Below are 23,364 nucleotides of genomic sequence, written 5' to 3'. Positions count from 1 at the left end.
GAGGGAAGACCCCCCCCCCACCCCCGTTACTCTGCCTTTCAAATAAATGAATCAATATTTTTTTAAACAGGTGAAAACTCATCAAGAGAGACAGGCTGGGAATAGTGGTTCCCCGCAGTCTCTGGAGCAGGCAGCCTACATTCAGTGCCAGCTCTAGGGCCTTCACCTCTGTGCACCTCAGTGCCTGCATCTGTACAATGGAAATAGTAACAGTCCTTACCCCGTGGGACTGTCCAGAGTAATACACGTACAGCGCATGACATTACCGCTGGTACACGGTAAACTCTGTGGACGCGTGAACACTGCAGGTTCACTCCCTGCAGTGTCAGAAAAGCATGGAACAGTTCTCTCTCAACCCATCAGATCAGCTAATGTCTGCTGAATGTCTCCAAGGGGCCCGGGTCCTGCCGTAAGCACTTATACGGGTTGTGTCATACAGACCAGGGGTTAATTATTCCCATTTAATGGCCTAGATCAGGGAGGAGAGAAGGTGAGTGTTTACCCAGCTGGCTAAAGGCAGCAGCAGGTTTCCAACCCCAGGGAGACCTGTGGACTGCAACGCCTTAACCACCTCGCTTGTTGCTTCCCACAAACTGGTTTCCACTCTCATAAACCGGTGGGCGGGCCGCTTGCTGTATTTATCTCACTGGGTTGTGATGGGGTCCACCTAATGCAAGAGACAGCTGTGGGTGTTTGCAGGGTGCTGGTCCAGGACTTTCCACACCTCCACCCTCTGCTGATGAACTCAGTTCTGCCAGACTCAGCTCGGCAGCACCGGGATTGTATTCTGACAACGAAGGGATCCGAGCAGGGGTGGCCCGGCGGGCCTGTGTTCTGAAACGGGAACTGGCTGTAGGGTGGGGGAACCGGCCCGGCCCGGCCCGGCCAGAGTGAGTACGGAAAAGCCAGGCAGAAAGAAGAGACTGTGGCGGAAACGGAGGGGCACGGCGGGCTGGAAAGATCCTTAGGAAAGCGAATGGACAGGAAATGGAGGTGTGTGTTAATGTGGGCGGCAAGGAAAGGGAGTTGCCAAGGACGACGCCCAGTTCCTGGCTGGCTCCCGGATGTTTGTTGAATGAATTATCGAGTGACCGCAGGGCAGAAGCATCTGGGGCTGACACCCGTCCCCAGCTGCTGGTGCCCCGCTGCTTCCGGAGCTGAGACGACGAGGGGATGGGCGGGAAAGGAGGAGGAGAATGGGCATGGTGTCGTGGTCCAGGGGATGCTAGACTGGGCACTGCCAGCCCAGCTCCGACCTAGGAGGCGCTGCGAACGGGACAGGCGTTGCTCCTCGGCGGGCAGCCTGCCTCGGCGTCTCCGCCCTAGCCGGGAGGGATGGGCAGCGCCCCTCTTAGCACCATGGGGTTGGCTCCTCGCCGGCGTCCAGGGGCGCGGCGCAGCGGCCCACCCCTCGGGCGCCCATCCCGCCCAGTGCGCTGGTAGGCTGGGCGGCGGCTGTCCAGTCCAGAGCCAGGCATCGGGAGAGCAGCGGGGGTGAGTCCCGGGGTCGGGGGTCGCCTGCTGAAATGCACCTGACCGGCTGGGCCGCACCGGGCAGGGCGCCCCTCCGCCGCTCCGGTGGGTCGCACCCTCCCTTCCCCAGCGTGCACCTTCTCGACAAATGCGCGGGTTAAGTGTGGCAAGTGTGACCAAGGGTGCGGCGAGTCAGGGCGCGTGGGCGCCGCCGGGAGTGGGAGAGCAGCAAGTGTGCGTGGGCAGGGCCGGCGCGTGTGCCCGCCGCGGGTCTGCGCGGGGCGGGGGTGCCGCAAGTGTGCAGCGGAGAGGCGGAGATGAGCGCACGGGCGTCGGCGGCGAGGGCGGAGTGCCGAGGAGTCCCGCGGGTTGCAGGGAAGCAGGATGCGTGCGGGTAACTTTTTGCTCGCCCTGGAAGTAGGAGCAGTCGCGCTCCAAAGGGGCTGCCTCCGACCGCTGGGCGAAGAGCGAGCGAGCGCGCCCGCCGCCGCCCCTCCCCCACTTCCGCCTCCCGCCTCTTCCTCGTTCCCGGCTCCCAGGGCCCGTCGGTCCCGGGGGAGACCCGGAGGCGCAGCCCCACCCCGGCCGGCGCGGCTCGCTCCCACGCCCCCGCCGCCGCCTCGCCGGAGCGGACAGACTGAGTCGGCGGGGGCGCCGGGCGCGGCAGGTAGGGGCTCGGGCGGCGGTGGGCGCAGGTGCCGCGGGGGACGGCGGCGGGGACGAGAGCGAGGGTGGACTGGCCGGGAGGGGCAGCGCTCCCTTCCCCTCCCCCCCGGCGCGGCGCGTCCCTTTTTAGGGAATTCTTTGCTTCTTGCCCACTGCGGGTGGGGCTGAGACAGGGCGCTCTCGCTGGCTCCTGCCCGGACCTCGGGCAGCCTCCGGCCCCCCACCCCCAAACCTTTCCTCCCGGCTTCTGCAAGCACCTATGGTCGCGTAAACAGTGCCTTCATCTGCTCCTGGTTCCGCGGTCCCCAGAGAGCAGCCCCTTCACTCTGGCGAGACCCCGGGGGTTAGGAGAAGGGGGAAAGAGAGGGGTCGTCCGGCAGCCCCCGGTCCCCGGCCGCTCCCCCGCCCTCGACCTGTCCTCCCCCGCCCCGCTGCGGGAGCGGACGGCCCCCCGGGGCCCTGGGTATTTTTAGCGTGATGACCTGGGCGGCAGCTCCCGGAGCCTTTCCCTGGAATCGGCGTCAGCGCCTCCCTCCTCCGCGGCCAGCCCGCGGTCGCACAGCCTCCCCACGCTTCCTCGGCCCTGCCGGGCGCACTTGGCTTGGCTTCCCCTTGAGCTGCCCCAGCGCCCGTGGGGCTGGCCAGGGTCCCGGACAGGCTGGGCCCTGTCCCAGGGCAGAGTGAAGACTGCTTGGGAGGATGAGGGTCCGGTCCTCAGGGCAGAAACTCCCCTGCCCCTGGTGATGGCCGGAGCAGAATGCCAGGGACGGGAGTAAAGACGCCGGCACGGGCTCTCGAAAGGCCTCAGCCCTGGGGTCAGGAAGCCCGGCCGGCGCTGGACCCGGGACCCACCCTTCTGCTGTCTACTCACTGACCAGTAGGGAGATAAGACCGTGGGGTGGGGGGTGGGGGGAGAGGCAGCTGGAAGCAGCAAAGGAGCTGTTGGAGTGGAGAGAAAAAGATGGTAGCCCCGGAATGGCCACCTTCACGGGGGTGCCTTGTGCCATCTTCAGATGGGCAGAGCCAAGTCTGGAAGTCGGGGCTGTGAGTTCAGGGAAAGGGTTTGGAAAGGATGGTGGGGGTGGGGTGTGGAGGGAGAAGGATGGGGAGGAATGGAGTTGCAGCACGGGAGGGGGAGGACCCTCCACCCCCGCACTGCCCTGTCCGCCTCCCCCACCTGCTGAGACCAGTTGGTCCATTAAGTGGAGAAGGAGCTCCGCCCCTTTTGGGCTGGGCCAGCCCCTGGAGCCCCGCTCTGAAGGGCACCACGCTGTGTGCTGGCCCTTGGCTGCGCTCCCTGAATACAGAGGACCTCTTGCCGTGCCTGGAGCTGGCATCCCCTTTGTGGGGCCCGGACAAGCCCCGCCCCCCGCCTGATACTTAGGAGGATGGACTTGGTTTCAGGGAAGGAGAAGGAGGCGGCCAAGGCCAGAAGTGCCCAGGCTGGCACCAGAGGCCCCCACGGCTGGGGATGCTGGCTGCAGAGGGCCCTGCTCTGCCAGCCCGAGCCCGGCTGTGCCCCCTCCCAGCCTCGCCGCCACACCTCCTCACCTTGCTCCTTTTCCCTGCAGTTGCTGACATGGACCCAAATCCGCGGGCGGCCCTGGAGCGCCAGCAGCTCCGCCTGCGGGAGCGGCAGAAATTCTTCGAGGACATCTTACAGCCGGAGACAGAGTTTGTCTTCCCTCTGTCCCACCTGCATCTCGAGTCCCAGAGACGTAAGTTGCAAGTCCTGAGGACAGATAGAGGCTCGAGTTGCACCAAGAAGGCGGTGTGTGGGTTCTGAGTCCTGGGGGACCCCTCCCCTCTTGTTTCCTTGGCCTTCGAACCCTCCACCTTGGGGCCTGACCTGACTGTCCCATTCGCTTCCGCTGGGTCCTCCCCTCCTGACGCGCCCCGTCCCGGTCTGCAGCCCCCATAGGCAGTATCTCATCCATGGAAGTGAACGTGGACACACTGGAGCAAGTGGAACTCATCGACCTTGGCGATCAGGACGGAGCAGACGTGTTCTTGCCTTGTGAAGACCCTCCGCCGACCCCCCAAACGGCAGGTATGGCTCCTGCTTCGGGGCCGTGGGCACCAGTCTGCCGGAGCCAGATGTCAGGCTCTGGGCTGGGGAGGATTCCAAGTAAGGGGCTGGAAGTGACTGTTTCCGCCAAAGCACGGCTGCTTATTCTGCTTTTTAGGGAAGTTGACCCTGAGGGGAACTGGGTTACAGATGCCCCATCAGGACTGGAGGAATGGCCGACCTCTGCAGCCTTTTTAATTTTATGTTTGTGAGTTTAACATAATTACTGTAATTAAGCTAATATATAATTTTTGTACTCGACAACTTAAGCAATTTTAGTCATCACAATATTTACAGAACAGGAATCTGGGTTCCTAAGACTTCGCTAAGGTTCCTAGTACTTGTTCCTAAGTACTTTACATGTATCACGTCAGTGCTTAACGATGTCTCATCAGAGCGGGTGCTAATCCCCATTTTCTATTTTTTTTAAGATTTCTTTTTATTTGAAAGTCAGAGTTACACAGAGAGAGAAGGAGAGGCAGAAAGAGAGAGAGAGGGGTCTTCTATCCGATGGTTCACTCCCCAGTTGGCCACAATGACTGGAGCTGCACCGATCTGAAGCCAGGAACCAGAAGCTTCTTCTGGGTCTCCCACGTGGGTGCAGGGGCCCAAGCACTTGGGCCGTCTTCTACTGCTTTCCCAGGCCATAGCAGAGAGCTGGATCAGAAGTGGAGCTGCTGGGACTTGAACCGGCGCCCATATGGGATGCCAGCACTGCAGGCCGTGGCTTTGCCTGCTGTGCCACAGCACTGGCCCCATTTTATTCTACTTTTTAAATTAATTAATTAATTTATTTGCGAGGCAAACAGACAGAGTGAGCTCCCATCTGCTTGATGGTTCACTCCCTGAATGCCCTCAACAGCAGAAGCCGGGAGCTGGAACTCAAACCAAGTCTCCCATGTGGGTGGCAGGAGCCCAGTTATTTCAGCCATCACTACTACCTGCCAGGATTTTCATGAGCAAGAAGCTGGAATTCCCTTTTTTTTTATTTTTATTTACTTATTTTTTTAGATTGATTTCTTTGAAGGGCAGAGTTGCAAAGAGAGAGAGCAGAGGTAGAACAACAGTGGTCTTCCATGTACTGGTTCACTCCCGGAACGGACGCCACAACCAGGGCTGGACCATCTGGAAGCCAGGAAGCCAGGCGCTTCCTCCAGCTCTCCCACGTGGGTGCAGGGGCCCAAGCACTTGGCCGCCTTCCGCTGCTTTCCCAGGCACGTTAGCAGGGAATCGAATTGGAAGTGGAGCAGCCGGGACTCAAACTGGCGCCCATATGAGATCCTGATGCTGCAGGGAGCAGCTAACCTGCTACGCCGCAGCACCAGCTCCACTAATCCCTACTTTATAAAGAGGGAAATTAGGCTCAGAGAGGTTGTCACACCACCACCAAATGGAAAAGCCGGGTTACAAACAGTCTGCCTGCAAAGCCCACGTGCTTCCCTTGTAAGATAGACACTCCTTATTTAAATACTTACAATGCCAGACATCTTATGAGCATTTGTAGATTTTATCATCAAGACTCTTGGGGAGGCCGGCGCTGCGGCTCACTAGGCTAATCCTCCACCTTGCGGTGCCAGCACACCGGGTTCTAGTCCCAGTCGGGGCGCCGGATTCTGTCCCGGTTGCCCCTCTTCCAGGCCAGCTCTCTGCTGTGGCCAGGGAGTGCAGTGGAGGATGGCCCAGGTGCTTGGGCCCTGCACCCCATGGAAGACCAGGATAAGTACCTGGCTTTTGCCATCGGATCAGTGTGGTGCGCCGGCCGCGGCAGCCATTGGAGGGTGAACCAACGGCAGAGGAAGACCTTTCTCTCTGTCTCTCTCTCTCACTGTCCACTCTGCCTGTCAAAAAAAAAAAAAAAAAAAAAAAAGAGTTAAAAAAAAAAAAAAAGACCCTTGGGGAATGCAGGTAACGTTTTTTACAGAGGAGGAGCAGAGTCCTTGAGCAGGGTGGTGACTTGCCCAAAGCTACTGTAAGCGACACAGGTAGCTTTCTGCATGGGTTGACGTGACGATGGAGCCCAGAAGTGTGGTGATGGGGAAGGTGCCGGGGGTCAGGAGTTGGAGGTCTTCATGTCGGCTCTTGCTGGTCGGTGAAGTGACTTTGGACAAGTCCCTGTCCTTTCCGGACCTCAGTTCTCCTGACCAGATCATCTCCACGGCGTTCTGTGGGCCTGACCCCCTCTTGTCTCTGAGCAGGGGTGGACGACCATCCAGTGGAACTGAGCCTGCCAGTGCCCGCGGCAGACAGGCCCACATCCCGGACCTCCTCCACGTCTTCCAACTCCTCCACCAACCCGCGCAGCCCAAATCCAAGTGACGGCGGGGCAGACACGCCCTTGGCACAGTCCGACGAGGAAGAGGATGGAGGCGATGCGGGGGCAGAGCCTGGAACCTGCAGCTAGCACTGGGCCCGTCCGACAGACTGACTGAGCTGGCTCTGCTTCATCGGAGGTCCTGGGCCCAGCGGAGCTCCCCGGGGGAAGAACCAGACTCTACTTGCAGTAGGCACGAGAAGGAGGGCAGGATGGTGGGATGGCGTGGCCCTCTGAGAATTAACCCGCTCCTGCTTTTCTGCTAATCAGTTCCCGCTGCAGCCCTCCCGCCGGTTTTTGGGTTACTCTGAGGTAGGTCTTGCAAGTGAGGAGACACAAGATGACGTAGGGCAGGATGCCACTGCCTTTCTCAGCACTGCTCCCTCCCCCAGACTTTCCCATAGTTTTCTCCTAGAATCTTCTAAACCAGTGTCTAATGGACGTGCACTCCTCAGTACTGTAAGTGAGGTGGAGCTCCAGCCCTCTGCCTCCTTACGTCCTTTTTGGAACAGGGCACGGTATAAATAATAAAACAAGTAACAGCCTACCAAGCATCCCATTGCATTTTTCACGTTGCAGAGCTGTCAGGCTCACTAGGTGTCCAGCTCTCTGTCAGTGCTCTACACCAGGACTGTATCCCGACCACTCATTCATCCTACTCTTAAAGAAATCTTGAACACTTGCGCTAGGTATCTGGAAAACAGTTCTGAGCCAAACAGGCCGCGTCCCTTGCCTTCCTGGAGTTTCCTGTCTGTGGAGGAGAAAATGAAGCGAATGCCACAGCTCACAGTGTAGTCAGTAGCATGATCGGAGCGGCTGTGGCGCCGGAGGACTTTGGAGAGTCCATGGAGAATGGGGTTAAAGGATGCTCGTTCTGGTCCTAAAAGATTTTGAAGTCTGCACGTATCCTGTGAACTTTGAAGCCGCTTGGTACCAGAGGATAGGGGCATTTTAACCGAGCTCGTGTGGACATGGAAGAGCTGGTTTTTAAGTTGAGATCCGAGGGGTGGTTAGGAGGTAGCAGGTCAGAGGATGGGGAGCGAGCCAGGCAGAAAGGGCAGTTTTTGTAGACCAAGTGGAGGGAAAGGCGACACCCTCAGTTTAACTGGATTTTTGGTTGTGACGAGAAGGGAGAAGTAAGACTGACGAAGGTTAGGTTGTGAAACGCGTGAGGTCTGTATCACGTTTAATTCATCATTCTGCCTGCTAGGAGATCATGGCTCCAGAAATAAGTTTATGTCCTCCTATTAAAGAAGTCCAGCACAGGGGGCCGTATGGATGCCCCCTGGGTACTGTGCCCCGGGCTCCTTTGTGTCTGTTTTTGCTCAGCCAGACAAGATATGCGGCTGCTTTCTCACTGACACCTCATGTCGAAAACGGCTTTCAGAGGTCAGTCACCATGACCTTGAAACTGGAAGAAAGCTGAAGACGTGGGGGATGGGCGAAGAGGGCCCGGCCGGATGGCTGTTCCTACTTTTAAGTGTCTGGAAGTTCTGACCAACAGAAATGCTGGTTTTTGGAAAGATAACCCTTTTGAGTCGCTGAATTATCAGTGATCTGACTTCTGTGCCACCTGTCAGACGCCTCAGAAGCACCCTGGCCACTTCCTTTAGAAAGGCATAGCTGCTGTGTCGGGAGAACTGGGTTTTGTTGCTAAGGAACAAGGTGACATTCGTAATGGGGTAGGTAACTAGAAGCCACGTTAAGAGTTTGTATCAGAAGGAATAAAACATTACTGGTGGTTGGCTTTCTTAAAAAGCTGATTCTGGCTGTATCGCAGGGAGTGCGCTGCAGAACAGGCAAATAAGCCAGTAATCCAAGCCAGAGACGACGGTGGCTCATAGACCTGCGTGCTGATGCGCTTAATTGGGTCCAGGCAGGATACAGACAAATAAATGCCACTCTTTGTTCAGTAAATACTCAATGTTAGGACTTCGCATGTGCAAGGCTCTGATGGTCTTGTGGATGCAGTAGTGGCCAAAAAGACACATTTCCTGCTCCTGTGACGTTAATAGTCTACCAGGGCCTCAAATGTAAAAATTGTGAGCATGACTGGCACTAAAAAGGACTTGGCTTATTCAGAGAGAGCCCTCCCCCCTTTTAAAAAATTATTTATTTATAAATAAAAGGCAGAGAGAGAGAGAGAGAGAGCTCCCGTCTGCTGGTTCACTCCCCAAATGACCTCAATGGCTGAAGCTGGTTGGTCCAGACTCAGAAGTTTCTTCCCAGTCTCCCATCTGAGTGCCGGGGCCCTTGGGCCATCCTCCGCTGCTTTCTCAGGCACACTGGCAGGGAGCTGGGTTGGAAGTGGAGCAGTCGGGACTTGAACTGGCGCCCATAGGGGATGCCAGCGTTGCAGGCAACAGCTTAACCAGCTATGCTGCAACGCCGGCCCCCAGGAGATCCTATCGGTGTTCCCTGTGAGGAAGCAGCACTGGAGCTCAAGTCTGAATGATGAAACGGAGGAAATTAGGGAAAGAGCGGCTGTAAGGGCTGCTTAGTGGACACCGGAGAAGACGCCTGGAGGCTGTAAGGATTGTGGGGGTCTACGTAAGAGAGTGGACGAGGTGAGGGTGGAGGGGCTGCAGAAATGGCAAGCGACGAAGAGATTTAGGAGGCAGATTCTCAGAGATGTGACTGGTGAGTGAGAGAGGAAGGCGTCCAGGGAACCGCCATTGTTTCTGCTTGTCCGAAGGACGATCCGGAGCCTCTACTCCGATGCGAAGTTTAGGAAAGAACCAGGCGGGGAAAGAAAGTAAGACACTGGGTTTTAGACAGAATGAGTTTCAGGTGTCTCAAGAGGACATTTTGGGTAGGCAGTTGGATCCATGAGGATGGAATTTAGGTGAGAGGATTGGGCTGGAAAAATGTCAGTGAATTGTCAGTATATTAGTTGTAAGTGAAGCATGGGTGTGAATGAGCTTGCCCAGGGAGAGAACGTTGAATGAGAGGACCCAGCCTTAAGGAACTACAACTCATTTGTCTTGTTTAAAAAAAAAAAAAAAATCATTCCATTTCCATCTGTCATGGGATCAGTGATCTTCAGCCTAAATCTCAAAGCTCTCTGTGCCGCCCAGGCTGAGCGACAGGGCTGCTGTCTTCCTTCCACTCCTGCGGGAAGCCATGGTAAGTGACTGTTCCCAAGTGCTTTTTCTAAGACTAGTGAGAAACTTACTCCTGGGAAGGAGGTGTGGCAGCCTTCCCCCATCTCCAGGAAGCCTGTGAAGTGAATACCTTTGTGCAAAAGCCTCTGAGTCCAAGTTGAGATCATCCACTAAGCTGGGCTGGGGCCAGCCCCATGTTAACCTTTGAGTGTTTTCTGACTTGCTTATGGCCACTGCACACGGCAGACTTGGTCTCCGTTCTCTTGTGCCTCCACCTTTTCCTTCCTACCACCCATTTGACTGTGTAAACTGTTCTTGGGCTGTGACCCGTGAGCTACATAGCCCCTGCCATTCAAGGCTTCTCAGCAATTAGGATCACCCCCTTCCCTCAAGGGTTAATGATGGGACGCTCTATTGGCTGGCTTGCTGTCAGCATGCCAAAAAATCTTTTAGTACCCCAGGCACACAATGCTAAGATTGTGAGGTTTGGGACGGGGAGCCTGCCCGAGGAGACGGATCTACAGCCCTCTCAAGACGGACAATTGTTTGTGAGACTATGGGGTGACTTCAGATTGGCTACTGTGAACCCCAGCCATGTCTGGAAAAGTCTAGGGTCAGCTGAGACCACAGGACCACTTCCTGGTTGGGACAGTGATCTCTCTTCCTGCCAAACCACAAGGGCCTTGGCTGGTCCTCAGAGCCCCCATCTCCAACTGACTGTTTTTTGAGGCTACAAAGTACCCTTTGAGATGGGAGGATAATTTGGAGCCAGCTCCGAATCAAGGAGCCTAGCTTTCAGTCTCTTGACGACAGTGTGGCTGCTGTCTGTTGTAATAAAGTCACAGTGCGGCTTCTCTGTTGCATAGACTTGTCATAGGGTAGACATGGTGACGGACTCAAGAGTAGGGAAGATGACTAGCTCATCCTTGTAGAACCCTGTGCTCTGCAGGAAATAGAAGGGGTGGCAGCTCAAGAGGATTTATCAGAAGGCTCGTGCTGCAGGGACTCCCAGAAGTGCACAAAACTCAACACTGCATAGCAGGGCAGGGTGAGAGCAATGTCTGTGATGGTGTTGTCTTGCTCACTCATTCAAATGTTACTGAGGAGCTACCATGTGCTTTCCAGTTTGCTGAGGCAACAGAACTACTAAGGTGACCAAGAGTTCTTCCAGGAGCAGCCGTGGCCACAGGTGATGGGCATACAGCGTGATGAAGGCTATAGTAGAGGTGCCCAAAGAATGATGGTTCACGAGAGAGGGTGGAGGGGTAAGCCTTCGTTGGGGGTGACTGGATCTTGTATGATGAGGATAAGCAAATTCAAGGAACTTGTGAAAACAATTAAAAACCAAATGTTGACCAGCACATGCAGCAAGCAGAACTCACACATTGATATATTTTGGAGAAACATCTGACAGATTTTTTTTGTTTTGTTTTGTTTTGTTTAAATGAGGCAGAGTTACAGACAGAGGGAGAGACAGAGAGAGAGGTCTTCCATCTGCTGCTTCACTCCCCAAATGGTCTTAGAATGGCCAGAGCTGGGCCGATCAGGAGCCAGGAGCTTCTCTCAGGTCTCCCATGTGGGTGCAGGGGCCCAAGCACTTGGACCATCTCCCACTGCTTTCCCAGGCCATTAGCAGGGAGCTGGATCATAAGTGGAGCAGCTGTTGCCCATATAGGATGCCAGCACTGCAGGCTGAGGTTCAACCTACTACGCCACGGTGCCAGCCCGACACTTTCTTATAAAATTAAATACACCACCTCTTTAATCCAGCAATTCCACATGCCTATAGGATATGATAAATATGTGTCTACACTCTTAATTTGTACAGACAACACTATCATTCATAATAAGAAAACTTCAAAGAGTTCAGATGTGCATCGGCAGAATACATAAAAACAAAAAACTGCGATTACATCCAAGAACAGGAATGATTCTCCAAAACCGTCTTCCCACGAAAGAAGCCTCACACAAAAATCACGCATGTGATAATTTCATTTATAGATTTAGTTCTAGAACATTACAGGAAAAAAATAGAACAGTGGTCATCTCTGGAAAGTGGAGGGGAGGCAGGGGTTAAATAGGAAGAGACATTAGCCAACTTTTTTGGGATTTCAGGAATGTTACATGGGTGTATGCATTTGTCAAAATTCAATGTGCACATCAGGTTCACTCATTTCACTGTATTTGAGTTTCACATCAGAAAAAAATGTAAACATGGAACCCCAGTTAATGAAATGCCTGCTTGAATTATTTTAAGATTTTATTTATTTGAGAGGTAGAGTTACATACAGTGAGAGGCAGAGACAGAGAGAGAGGTCTTCCATTCACTGGTTCACTCCCCAAATTGCTGCAGCCAGGAGCCAAGACTTCTTCCAGGTCTCCCATGTGGGTGCAGGGGCCCAAGCACCTGGGCCATCCTCCACTGCTTTCCCAGGCCGCAGCAGAGAGCTGGATCGGAAGAGGAGCAGCCGGGACTCGACCCGGCGCCCATAGGGGATGCTAGTGCTGCAGGGGGAGGATTAGCCCACTGTGCCACAGTGCTGGCCCCATGCTAAATTATTCAGAGGAAGTTGAATTATGTATACAGCTTACATTGAGATGCAGCAAACCGTAAGATGGATTTACGGATGCATGGGCAGATCTGCGATAAAACACGAGTATGGTAAAATGTTAGTGGTAGAATCTAGGTGATGGCCAAAAATATGCTCACTGTATCAGGTGCTCATTCTTTCAAGTCTGAAAAGTTGCATGGCAAAAGGGCCAATGGGGAGCTGGCTCGGGTTAGGACCGGGTACCTGCAGACACTGGAAGCTGAGGAAGGCATGAGCCCCGCTCCGTGCACTCGCAAAAATGACCTTTTTCGGTTACTTTCCTCAAATATAAAGTGGACACGAGGGTAGTGGCATCGCTCCCTATTAGCATGCACCTCCTGGCGGGTGCAAGCATCTGGAAGGCAGTGGCTTCTCAAGCCAGCTCCCTGCCTCGCCACTACCCGCTTTGGTGTTACCTCAGCGCCCCCTCAAACCCACTAAGACCAGATGGGAATCAGGCGGCCTGACGAGAGAGCAGCTCTGGTAATCGCATTCGGGTTTCCGGGACGACACCGGAAGTCACTTCTCACGCGCCCTTCCTATTGGATGCCGGCCTTTCGTGGGGGCGGGAGCTGCTGGGAGGCGGAAGCAGCCGCTGGCATGGCGGCGGCCATGCCGCTCGCTTTGCTGGTGCTGCTGCTCCTGGGGCCAGGCGGCTGGAGCCAGGCAGAGCCCCCACGCGACACCCTGCGGGAGGAGCTCGTTATCACCCCGCTGCCTTCCGGGGACGTGGCCGCCACCTTCCAGTTCCGCACGCGCTGGGATTCGGAGCTGCAGAGGGAACGAGGTGTGCAGGCGCTATCTGGCCGCAGAAAGAGATCTCTGTGGCACCTGCTTGCGGGGTGGGAGGTGACGGCGAGCCTTGGGGGCGGGTCCCGACGCGGAGGGGTCGTCGCTCATCTGCTCCCTCTTCCCCAGCGTCTCATTACAGGCTCTTCCCCAAAGCCCTGGGGCAGCTGATCGCCAAGTATTCTCTCCGCGAGCTGCACTTGTCGTTCACGCAGGGCTTTTGGAGGACCCGATACTGGGGGTCCCCCTTCCTGCAGGCCCCATCGGGCGCAGAGCTCTGGGTCTGGTTCCAGGACACTGTCACTGAGTGAGTGGCCACCTCGGGTCCTGTTGCAGGTCACGGGGGGGGGGGGGTGGGCAGCAGTTCCGATCCGCGCGACTCCGTGGGATTAGAGCCTTGCTGGGAATAAGAAATGGTATCACCAGGGAGTGGCATCCTCTGGTTTCCTGCCCCTGATGCTTCTAGATGAGGAGGTACCAGCAGATGTGAAACGACTGACATGTGTTTGGATATTAAAGCAGCAGGAAACAGGCAAACTGGACAACTTTCTAAAAGGCAGTCATGCATTTTATTTTTAATATTTAAAATGTAAAGAGACATAGAAATCCCCATCTCCTGGTTTGCTCTCAAATACGCACAACAGCCGGGGCTGAACCTGGCTGAAGCCAGTGGCTTGTAGCTCAGTCTCGGTCTTCCAGGTGAGCGACAGGGACCCAGGTACCTAAGCCGTCACCTGGTGTCTCCCAGCGTGTGCATTAGCAGGAAGCCGGAGGCGGCAGCAGAGCCCGGACTTGAAACCAGCACTCTGATGTGGGGTGTGGGCATTCCCAGTGGTGCTTTAACCACTGCACTTTGTGCCCAACCCCATACTTGTAAAGGTAATGTGTTGGCCCGCAGGATGCTAGGCTTCTGTGTTTGAGGGATTATTTTGGTTGGGAGAGGGCAGGGCTGGTTACTGCTCTTGTACGCAATGACTGCTCTGCTGTCTGGAGAAGAACTGTTCTGTGCAGAAGTTGCCAGTGTGGGCCTCATGGGTAAGGGGTAGACACACTGTTAGAGGCCCAGGGATGGGAACTGCATCTGACTTCCTCCTAGTCCTGCCACAGGAAATCAGTAGGGCAGGTGTCATCAATTTTGGGGCAATAAGTGGTAGGGCCTGGAGGCTGGAGACGCCAGCTGCTGGTGGGACCAGGACTCCAGCGTGCTCAGGCTCTCGGTTTTCGGGAGACCAAGAACCTGGAATGTACTGTGAACATGGGAAAACTTTAAAATGCTGTGTTGGTCAATGTTAGGCATTCCAATGGAAGTGTAATTATGACTTGGGTGGAACTTTGGGGCTTCAGTCTTTATTTTAGGCTCAAGGATGGGAGTGATTGAAAAGCTGTGAATGGTGGATTATCAGAAACCACAGCCGGCACTGAGGCGTTGTCAGAGGAGGAGCAGCCGGTGACCCTCACCTTCCGAGGAGGCTGTCTCTCTGAGCTCTGGCACTCTTCAATTTTCCTTTTTCTATCTGCTCTGCTGTCCCTGTCTCTCCTTTGCCCCTTATTGCCTATAATGTTTCGAATTCTAGTACTTATTCAATTTATTACTTGTATTACTAATTAGGGAGCAAATCCTTTTTGATATTCCTCTAAGAACACAATTAATTTGGTGTTTTTGCGGGGTCCTAGAATGGGGGCCTTCTCCTTGTTCAGTGAGGTTTTTGATAGCAGACCGCCCCCCATGGCCTGACCCCGAGGCGTAGGACCAGGGCTTGCCTCCCTGCCCAGGGTATTCACAGGGGAAGTGGACTGCTTTGTCCAGCTGGGCACGCACAGGAGGCTCAGGGAACTGAGCTCAGCTCTGAGCCGTGGGCGCCATCCTGGTGGTGTGGGGGAAGAGAGATGACCTCAAGGTGCTCCCAGCCCATTTGGGAATTGGGGATGCTCAGGACAGGATCCCGGTGCCATCTCCCAGGAGGGGGCCGTGCTGGAGGAGGGGCTGGGACTGGAGCTGCACCTTGGAGTGGGCAGAGAAGAGTGAGTGGGCAGAGAAGAGTGAGCGGGGCAGGGAGAGTCTTAGCAAAGACCTGGGGGGTGCAGGGATGCCCAGAGGAGTGTGAGGAGGAGGTGATAGGTAGGGGAGACCAGGACGTGGACTGAGTGATGTCCTGCTCCATGTGGCCTTGCGGGTGAGCGTGCAGCCTCCTGCTACCGTGCGCTTGGCAGCCAGCTGCAGGCTGGTGGGGGGCGGGGGGGGGGGGCAGCCCGGGCCAGTGAGTGGGTTTGTGTTTCCTGCAGTGTGGACAGGTCGTGGAAGGAGCTCAGTAACGTCCTCTCGGGCATCTTCTGCGCCTCTCTCAACTTCATCGACTCCACCAACACGGTCACTCCCACGGCCTCCTTCAAGCCCCTGGGGCTGGCCAACGGTGAGACAGCCCCGCGCCCTCGCCCTCTGCACCGCCTGCCCACACCGTGGCCTCTGGGCCCCTCGTCTCCTCCCTCCCCAGCTTGGGCTCCATCCTCAAGCTCCGGGTTTGCAGGCCCCAGCAGAAGTTTTCCAGAGCCTGTGCTGTCCCTGCATTGCCTCCTTCTCGGGGGACGGAGGCCGAGTCCCAGCCGCGACTGTCGGGTGGGCGGGGAGCACGTGGGGCCGCTGTCACCTGTGGACTGTGTTTCCCGCAGACACTGACCACTACTTCCTGCGCTATGCCGTGCTGCCGCGGGAGGTTGTCTGCACCGAGAACCTCACCCCATGGAAGAAGCTGCTGCCCTGTAGTTCCAAGGTGAGGCCAAGTGTGGGCAGGGCTGGGGCACCAGCGCGGGGAGGGAATCGGCAGACGCCCCCTGGCAGGCTGGCAGCCAGGGGCATCGGAGCGAACCTGCTCCAAGCCAGGCTCGCCCCGCAGGGTGCTGCCTCTCACCTCGTCTCACCTCCTCCAGGCAGGCCTCTCCGTGCTGCTGAAGGCGGACCGCTTGTTCCACACCAGCTACCACTCCCAGGCCGTGCACATCCGCCCCATTTGCAGAGTAGGTCGTGGGGGACGGGGCCGGGGCAGAGGTGCCCTCCGGGGGCTCTGGGGGAAAGTGCAGGTACGCACGTGGCCCATTTTCTGGCTCGGGCTGAGCAGGAAGTGGTAGATGGGGCGATGATTATTTGGCCATGCACCAGGAAAGGTTGCCTGGTGAACACTCAGTACATCTTTGTCGTAGAGCGCTGTGGTTGAAAACAGTAGTGGTGCGGGTGCAGTGCCAGCCCGGTCCCTGGCCAGCTGGCCCGAGCTGGGCAGGCGTGTCGTCTTCCTTGGCCTGGTTTGCACTCCTGTCACATGAGCATAGTAGAGTCAGCTCCCAGGGTTGTCGGGATCGTTCATCAAGTCGAAGCCCATAAAGCTGTCAGGAGGGTCTAGCACAGGTCACGTGCTCCGTAGTGACTGATAGCAAATCAATGGGTGTGAGGTGAATGAGGGACTGAGTCCAGGAGGAGCCCCTGGGGCGCCCTCACCTCCGCCGTCTGGCCCTCGTGGTAGAATGCGCGCTGCACCCGCGTCTCCTGGGAGCTGAGGCAGACCCTCTCGGTTGTCTTTGATGCCTTCGTCACGGGGCAGGGGAAGAAAGGTAAGCTGTGCCCGCCCTGCCCCCGCCGCCGTGTGCACGAGGCCTGACCCCGGCCCCTGCCCAGCCCCCCGTCTGCTCCTCAGAGTGGTCCCTGTTCCGGATGTTCTCCCGAACCCTCACCGAGCCCTGCCCCCTGGCTTCAGAGAGCCGAGTGTATGTGGACATCACCAGCTACAACCAGGTACCAGGGCTCCGGCCAACACCCCCTCTCCCAGGCCGGCCTGCCCCCTGCTTGCTTGTCATGTCAGCCCTGCTTTGTGTCCCCAGAACAATGAGCCGTTGGAGGTGAGCCCTCCCCCCACTACCACGTACCAGGACGTCATCCTGGGCAGCCGGAAGACCTACGCAGTCTACGACCTGCTCGACACAGCGCTGATCAACAGTTCCCGCAGCCTCAACCTCCAGCTCAAGTGGAAGAGACCCCCAGAGAGCGGTGAGTGGGGGGGGAGGCGCTGCAGAGACTGCTGGGGCGGGGGGGGCTCCCAGCCCCGTCTGCTGAGAGCACAAGGATGTGTTTAGGCCCAGGTCTCTGGGTCAGGCGCTCCCGACTCGAACTTCACCCGCTCTGTGCTGTCTGACACAGAGCCCAGGGCCCCTTGGAGCCTTAGTGTCCACATCTGAAAAGCAGGACAGTAAGACCTAATGGATTGGGAGAGATGAAAATTAACGTAGCCAGTGCCGTGGCTCACTAGGCTAATCCTCTGCCTGCGGCGCCGGCACTCCGGGTTCTAGTCCCGGTTGGGGAGCCGGGTACTAGTCCCGGTTGCCCCTCTTCCAGGCCAGCTCTCTGCTGTGGCCCGGGAGTGCAGTGGAGGATGGCCCAAGTGCTTGGGCCCTGCACCCCATGGGAGACCAGGAGGAAGCACCTGGCTCCTGGCTTCAGATCGGCGCAGCGTTGGCCGTAGCACTCATTAAGGGAGTGAACCAATGGAAAAGGAAGACCTTTCTCTATCTCTCTCACTGTCTAACTCTGCCTGTCAAAAAAAAAAAAAAAAAAAAAAAGAAGTCTCTGCATTCATGAAATATAGTGTTGGGGCCGGCACTGTGGCTCAGTGGGCTGGCCCCCAGTGGGACACCCACACCCCCTGTTGGAGAGCCTGGTTCAAGTGCTGGCTAGTCCGCTTCTGACCCACCTCTGCTGCTGATGCATCCTGGGAGGTAGCAGGTGATGGCTCAAGTACTCGAGTCTCTGCCACCTCTGTGAGAGACCCAGATGGAGTTTTAGGCTCCTGACTTTGCTATGGCCCAGTCCTGGCTGGGGAGGGTATTTGGGGAGTGAATCTCTCTCTCTCTCTCTCTCTGTCACTCTGCTTTCAGACAAATAAAATTTTTTTTTTTTTTTAAAAGAAACATGTTCACTAGCTGAGCCCGGCATCAGGTAATTCATTGTGATCGTGTTCAGTGCTCGCAAGGAAAAGGGCAAGACAGCCCGAGAGCACCTGGGCCACAGTGTTGGGCGCACGCGCTCTTAGTAAACACTCGCGGTAGCAGCCGTGTTCTCCTCGCCACCTGTGGGCTGGGGAGGATGAGGGGGATTCCAGAGCCCTGGGCTCCCTGTTCCAAGGGCGGGACTTTCGCCATCTACTCCGTGGCCTGGAACTCGGAACGTGGCCCAGGGGTTGGGTGGCAGTGCCCCTTGCTTGAGGAACGATTCACTGTCGACTTTGCCCCACACAGAGGCCCCGCCGGTGCCCTTCCTGCACGCCCAGCGCTACGTGAGTGGCTACGGGCTGCAGAAGGGGGAGCTGAGCACACTGCTCTACAACACCCACCCGTACCGCGCCTTCCCCGTGCTGCTGCTGGACACCGTGCCCTGGTACCTGCGGCTCTACGTGCATACGCTCACCATCACGTCCAAGGGCAAGGAGAACAAGCCAAGTGAGGAGCTGAGTCCCGAGCCAGGGCCCCCAGCCCCCCGACTCATTCTCTCTCTGGGTCCACCAAAGGCACTTCTCATCCTCTGAAAAGCTCCAGAGGCACAGAGTCAGGTTTAGTTCCAGAAGTGGTCGATGAAGCAAAATGATGAACACGCAGAGCACTGCTGCTTCTGATGGGGCTGTGTGCGGGCAGCGGCTCCCACGTTCTCACTCAGCTTCTGCAGTCGCTCAGCCCTGGGCTCTGTGCCAAGCTGTAGGCTCTTCAGGGCAGAGAAGGGGTGGCGAGGGCCGGGAAGACCGCCGAGCGGTGGATGGGTGTGTGCCTCCTTGCCCTGGGTGAAGGGGTGTGGTGTAAGAATCCCTCTTCCTTTTCTGTCCTCTTTCTAAGGAGAGGTTCGTGTTTGCTGAGTGCTTTCTCTCGAGTGCCAGGCATGGCTCTCCCGTTAGGCACTTGTTTTTCTTAGGTGTGGGAGGAAACTAATAATATGGGGAAGGCTTTTTAAGAAGAAATTTTATCTCCTCCCAAGCAGCCCAAGTCTTCTTTAAATCCCTCTGTTGCTTCCCCTATTTTCAAACCTGTGGTTAACAGTTTTATTATTTTTAGCAGCATTTTTGTAACCCCTTCAGAATCTGGATCCTATCTGTGTGTGCTGTAGGGTTTTCTGTTGTGTTTTGCTTTTGACCCTTTAGTGTGGGAGATTTCAAACACAGCCAGATAGGCCAGGCTTGTGAACCCCACGTGCCCTTCCTGCAGCTCCAGGGGCTCCGGCTTCCTGTCAGTTTTGTTCTTTCCCCTGCTCTTTAGATGTGTTTGCTATAAGGCTGCAATCGCATCATTCCCACTCCTGTTTCCCCCTTTGATCTCCTGTTTGTGACTGGTTTGAACTGGATCTAAACAAGGGCTCACATTACATTTTCTGGGTCTGTCTCTGACGCTCCTTTCTCTGTGGGAGTCAGTAGGCGGATTTTTTAGGGTGGTTGTGGGTTTACAGAAACACTGAGCAGAAAGGAGAGGGTGCCCGTGTGCTCCTCCCCGCCAGCGTCCTCACTGCCCACGTCTTGCATCGGTGCGACGCTCCTGTCCATGTTCAGCTGTGACAGCTCCCATGCCCTTTGTTTTTTTCAGGGCTACTTATTTTTTGGAAAAAACTGGGTCACTTGTCTAGAACGTTCCACATTCTGGATTTGCCCTTGTGCTGGTGTTGGACGTGCCCTTCCGTTCCCTGCATTTCGTAGGCATTGGTGGTTACATTTAGAAACTTGATTAGATTTCTGTCCCATATTTTTGGCAAGAGTTATTCCCAGGTGGTTCTGTGAACTTCCTCCACAGTCCATCAGGCGTGTGGTGTCTGGTGCCCCAGTTTCAGTGATGTGAAGATGGATCGCGTGCTGACCGTGTCCTGGGACCGCTGCCCAGGACATGGCCTCTCTGTCTGAGTCTGCTTCCTCCCCTAGACTGCCGGGAAGATGGAGGCCCCGGGCAAGCAGTGGGGGTGGCGGGTGTAGTTAGGCTGGCCCCGGGAGACAGGTGTGGGCGGCCCTCGCCTGTGTGCAGGTTACATCCACTACCAGCCTGCCCAGGACCGCCTGCAGCCCCACCTGCTGGAGATGCTCATCCAGCTGCCCGCCAGCTCGGTCACCAAGGTCTCCATCCAGTTTGAGCGGGCCCTGCTCAAGTGGACCGAGTACACTCCAGACCCCAACCACGGCTTCTATGTCAGGTGGGCTCCACCCGCTGCTGCCCCTGCCCTCCGGTCCCACCCTCTCTGCCGCTCGCCCCTTGGTGGAGGGGACGAGGAACCTGAGCCACCTGTTTCTCTGCAGCCCATCCGTCCTCAGTGCCCTTGTGCCCAGCGTGGTGGCAGGCACGCCCGTGGACTGGGAAGAGAGCCCCCTCTTCAGTACCCTGTAAGTGTGGCCACACCCCTGCCTTCCGTCCTGGGCCCCGGGACTGGGCAGGCTCTCCCAGAGCGTGGTGCGGATTCAGCTCAGTCTCATAAGAACCCCAGCGCTCCGTGTTTGTAAAGGCTGCAGAGTGAGTCTAGATGCTTCTAGAATAAACCAGAATGGCAGCGCTCCTGGCCTGCATTTCCTTACTGCTTCTCTTGACAAATCTTCCATGGAGCACCTGCCACGTGCTAGGCTTGGGAGAGCCCTGAGTGCACAAAGCAGACTCACCCCTGCCCCCTCCTACAGGGCAGATGCTGGGGAGTAGGGAGTCATCTAGCGGGTTATCCGGGAAGGCTTCTTTGAGGAGGCGGCATTTAGGCTGACAGCAGGCAAAGAAGCAGCCGAGCAAGCAGCTCTCCTTCCTCCACGCACACACGGGGCTGCTCCGCTCTGATCAGTCGTAGGTGTGGAGCTTTCAAGTCAGGCGCCTTCCTTTGGGAGGTTCTGAGGCCAAGGGAGCTTTGAAAACCCGTGGCGTGGAGCCCGGGCCATGTGCAGCTGCGGGATGAGGCTGGGGGGGGGGGCTGGGGGAGCGGCCACTCTGCCTCACTCTCCCTCTGCGCCCAGGTTCCCGGTCTCCGACGGCTCCAGCTACTTCGTGCGACTGTACACGGAGCCGCTGCTGGTGAGCCTGCCCACGCCGGACTTCAGCATGCCCTACAACGTGATCTGCCTCACGTGCACCGTGGTGGCCGTGTGCTACGGCTCCTTCTACAACCTCCTCACCAGGACCTTCCACATCGAGGAGCCCAGCACCGGCGGCCTGGCCAAGAGGCTGGCCAACCTGATCCGGCGCGTGCGCGGCGTGCCCCCGCTCTGAGGCCCGCGCAGCTGCGCCTGCTCGCTCTGCGGGGAGGGGCGTGCCCATGCCAAGGGCTCTTTCTGCCACTTGCTTGCCCCGGTGTTGGCTTTGGAACCAGACTGTCCCTGGAGCAGGCCAGGGCCTAGGGCTGCGCTGTCCCTACCTGGTCATGAGCCCAGAGTGGGTCTGAAGCCAGATGGACTGACAGGAAGAACTCGGTCATTTTCAGTGCTGTGTCGCGGGAGTTCAGTAGAGCCTCGTGTGTGGGGTGCTGTTTCCTGCTCGTGGAATAAAAAGGGGCCCCTCCTACAACTCGGGAAGTTTCTTCTTGTCTGCTCCCCCTCCCCCACCCCACCCCCCTGCATCTGATTGTGATTCCCAGAATTCCGGGAGTCTGGCGGGGAGGGGAGTGTTTCTGAGCAAGGACTCCCTGCCCACAAGAATGAGTCACACTGCTTTCGGGGGATCTGGAAGCCGCTCCCCACCCCTACGGCTAGCGCGGAGAGGGCCCTGCAGCGCTGGCCCAGCCTGTGGGTTTTCAGCAGCTCCCAGGAGGTTGTGGGAGGTCCCCAGACCACCCCGAAGCTGGCTCCCGCCCCTGCCTGCTTCCCCTTCTAGGGTTACAGGAACCCCTGCCTGGGCTCCTGTAAAACGGACCCCTAGGTGGATGCCCCCACTGCCGCTTCCTGTGGCTTCCCTGGCACCCCTGAATAAGTGACTTGTTCCCTCCTACCCTGCCCCATGCCCTCTTCCGTCCTGGAGCTTCAGCGAGGCCACCCTGTTCTGCCGACTGGCCCCTCCCCCAGCTGCTTAGTTCACTTCCTTAGAAAACCAGGTGAGGCCTTGCTTCCTCCAGGAAATCTTCCCTGCCGCACGAGGTCCCCTTGCCGTCCACTACCACAGCTCCCCTGACTTCACAGTTGCTTATGCCCTGGCTGCTGCCCGTGTTGCCCGGAGGCACAGGCTGTCTTTCACCGAGCCCAGCAGGTGGTGAATTGAATGGCTTCAGGCTGTCCTGGGGTGGGATCTGGGCTCCAGGGCAGGCATGAGGCAAGGGCGCCCTCGAAGCCCCAGGAGTGAGTGCAGCAGTGCTGTGGGGTCTGTGCAGCCAGCCTAGACCGGCTGTACCCAGAGCCCAGAACAAACAGGAAGGAAAGGTGGGAGCCGTGGGCTGGAGCAGTGCGCTCAAGAGGCAGTGAATGCGCAGGCTGTAAGAGGCACTGCGGTGGCTGGGTACCCGGAGGTGGTCTGGGCAGCCTGCAGGTCGGGGAGCATGGAGCAGGGGCCTGGCTGACTCCACACCAGCCGGTGCCTGGAAGCCACCTCTGCTTCCACAAGTGTGTAACCTGCACTGACAAAACCGCGTGTCTTCCATCCAGTGTCCTCCCTGAGTTCATTTGCTCAGCTGCCTGCTGGGGCAGCCCCACCCACTGTCTGAGGGCACCTCGGAGTCTCCCCCCCACACTAGTGACGTGCTCGCCCACAGTCATCTCTGTCAGGGCGACTTGGACACCTCCGTCTTCTTCCACTCTTCGTCCCATGCCCTGTGCGTGCTCGCCTTCGCACCACCTCCACGAGGAAGCTGTCGTTGAGGTCTTCCCTGGCCACATCCTGGCTCAGATTGCTACCCCAGGGCCTGGGCTCGTGGTACAGCAGGCTAAACCCTGCTTGTGACCCCAACATCCTATATGGAGTGTCTTTGAGTTCTGGCTACTCCGCTTCTGATCCAGCTTCCTGCTAATGTGCCTAGGAAGAGAGTGGAAGAGGGCCCAAGCATGTGAGCCCTGCTGTCCATGTGGGAGATCTGGGTGGGGTTGCTGCATCCTGTGTGGTGGAATGAGAAGGCCATGTCAAGATGGCCACTGGCAAGTGAACGTCAGTTACTCAGGAATGGCTTTGGAAACCACATGGCAACGGAGCCTGCCTGGCAACAGGCTGTGATTGGATGGCTTGGGAAACTGTCTGGCAACAGGCTGTGATTGGTTAGGGCATAAACCGCCCCTTGACCAATTGGCTGCCTTGGCTATATAAGCTGCTGTACCAGCTGAAATAAATGAGTCTGCAGGCTGCTCGCCTCTGGCCCACTTTCACCCGACTCCTGGGGTCTGTGTGGTGACTCTGTACCTCTTGCCT

The 23,364-nt window shown here is 57.0% G+C and overlaps 2 protein-coding genes across 9 annotated transcripts; both read left to right on the top strand.

The window, feature by feature from the left end:
- Nucleotides 1-756: 756 nt before the first annotated feature.
- Nucleotides 757-7,065, top strand: DBNDD2 (dysbindin domain containing 2). 5 transcript variants are annotated; one of them, XM_089307925.1, is made up of 4 exons: nt 757-993; nt 3,711-3,857; nt 4,052-4,189; nt 6,403-7,065. In XM_089307925.1, exons 2-4 carry the CDS (start codon nt 3,719-3,721, stop codon nt 6,606-6,608), a joined length of 483 nt encoding a protein of 160 aa, XP_089164051.1. In that variant the 5' UTR covers nt 757-993; nt 3,711-3,718; the 3' UTR covers nt 6,609-7,065. The 5 variants fall into 5 exon arrangements, with proteins under 5 accessions (XP_089164051.1, XP_089164050.1, XP_069907876.2 ...); XM_089307924.1 differs by lacking the exon at nt 757-993 and adding an exon at nt 1,165-1,494; XM_070051775.2 differs by lacking the exon at nt 757-993 and adding an exon at nt 1,504-1,867.
- A 5,732-nt stretch (nt 7,066-12,797) lies between these two features.
- Nucleotides 12,798-21,543, top strand: PIGT (phosphatidylinositol glycan anchor biosynthesis class T). Of its 4 annotated transcripts, XM_002721231.6 has the most exons (12): nt 12,798-13,000; nt 13,132-13,309; nt 15,286-15,413; nt 15,670-15,770; nt 15,928-16,014; nt 16,515-16,602; nt 16,686-16,783; nt 16,870-17,035; nt 18,280-18,480; nt 20,035-20,200; nt 20,304-20,387; nt 20,997-21,543. In XM_002721231.6, the coding sequence occupies exons 1-12, from the start codon at nt 12,814-12,816 to the stop codon at nt 21,247-21,249; spliced, it is 1,737 nt and encodes a 578-aa protein (XP_002721277.5). In that variant the 5' UTR covers nt 12,798-12,813; the 3' UTR covers nt 21,250-21,543. The 4 variants fall into 4 exon arrangements, with proteins under 4 accessions (XP_002721277.5, XP_008272987.3, XP_089164049.1 ...); XM_008274765.5 differs by lacking the exon at nt 13,132-13,309; XM_089307923.1 differs by lacking the exons at nt 12,798-13,000; nt 13,132-13,309 and adding an exon at nt 13,339-13,476.
- The last annotated feature ends 1,821 nt before the right edge of the window (nt 21,544-23,364 follow it).

The sequence above is a fragment of the Oryctolagus cuniculus genome, chromosome 11 (assembly GCF_051225735.1).
Source record: "Oryctolagus cuniculus isolate XC-2025 breed Fujian yellow rabbit chromosome 11, ASM5122573v1, whole genome shotgun sequence".
Lineage (NCBI taxonomy): Eukaryota > Metazoa > Chordata > Mammalia > Lagomorpha > Leporidae > Oryctolagus > Oryctolagus cuniculus.
Note: the sequence above shows the minus strand (reverse complement) of the source record. Positions and strands in the feature narration are given on the sequence as shown.

What these genes read in the sequence shown, in the direction of transcription:
- DBNDD2 (XM_070051774.2), top strand. Translation starts at nt 1,858, where the DNA reads ATGCGTGCGGGTAACTTTTTGCTCGCCCTGGAAGTAGGAGCAGTCGCG. An exon ending in GCATCTCGAGTCCCAGAGAC is followed by an intron (nt 3,858 to 4,051) that starts GTAAGTTGCAAG and finishes CCCGGTCTGCAG; the next exon opens with CCCCCATAGGCAGTATCTCA. An exon ending in GCCGACCCCCCAAACGGCAG is followed by an intron (nt 4,190 to 6,402) that starts GTATGGCTCCTG and finishes GTCTCTGAGCAG; the next exon opens with GGGTGGACGACCATCCAGTG.
- PIGT (XM_002721231.6), top strand. Translation starts at nt 12,814, where the DNA reads ATGGCGGCGGCCATGCCGCTCGCTTTGCTGGTGCTGCTGCTCCTGGGG. An exon ending in TGCTGCCCTGTAGTTCCAAG is followed by an intron (nt 15,771 to 15,927) that starts GTGAGGCCAAGT and finishes CACCTCCTCCAG; the next exon opens with GCAGGCCTCTCCGTGCTGCT. An exon ending in GAAGAGACCCCCAGAGAGCG is followed by an intron (nt 17,036 to 18,279) that starts GTGAGTGGGGGG and finishes TGCCCCACACAG; the next exon opens with AGGCCCCGCCGGTGCCCTTC.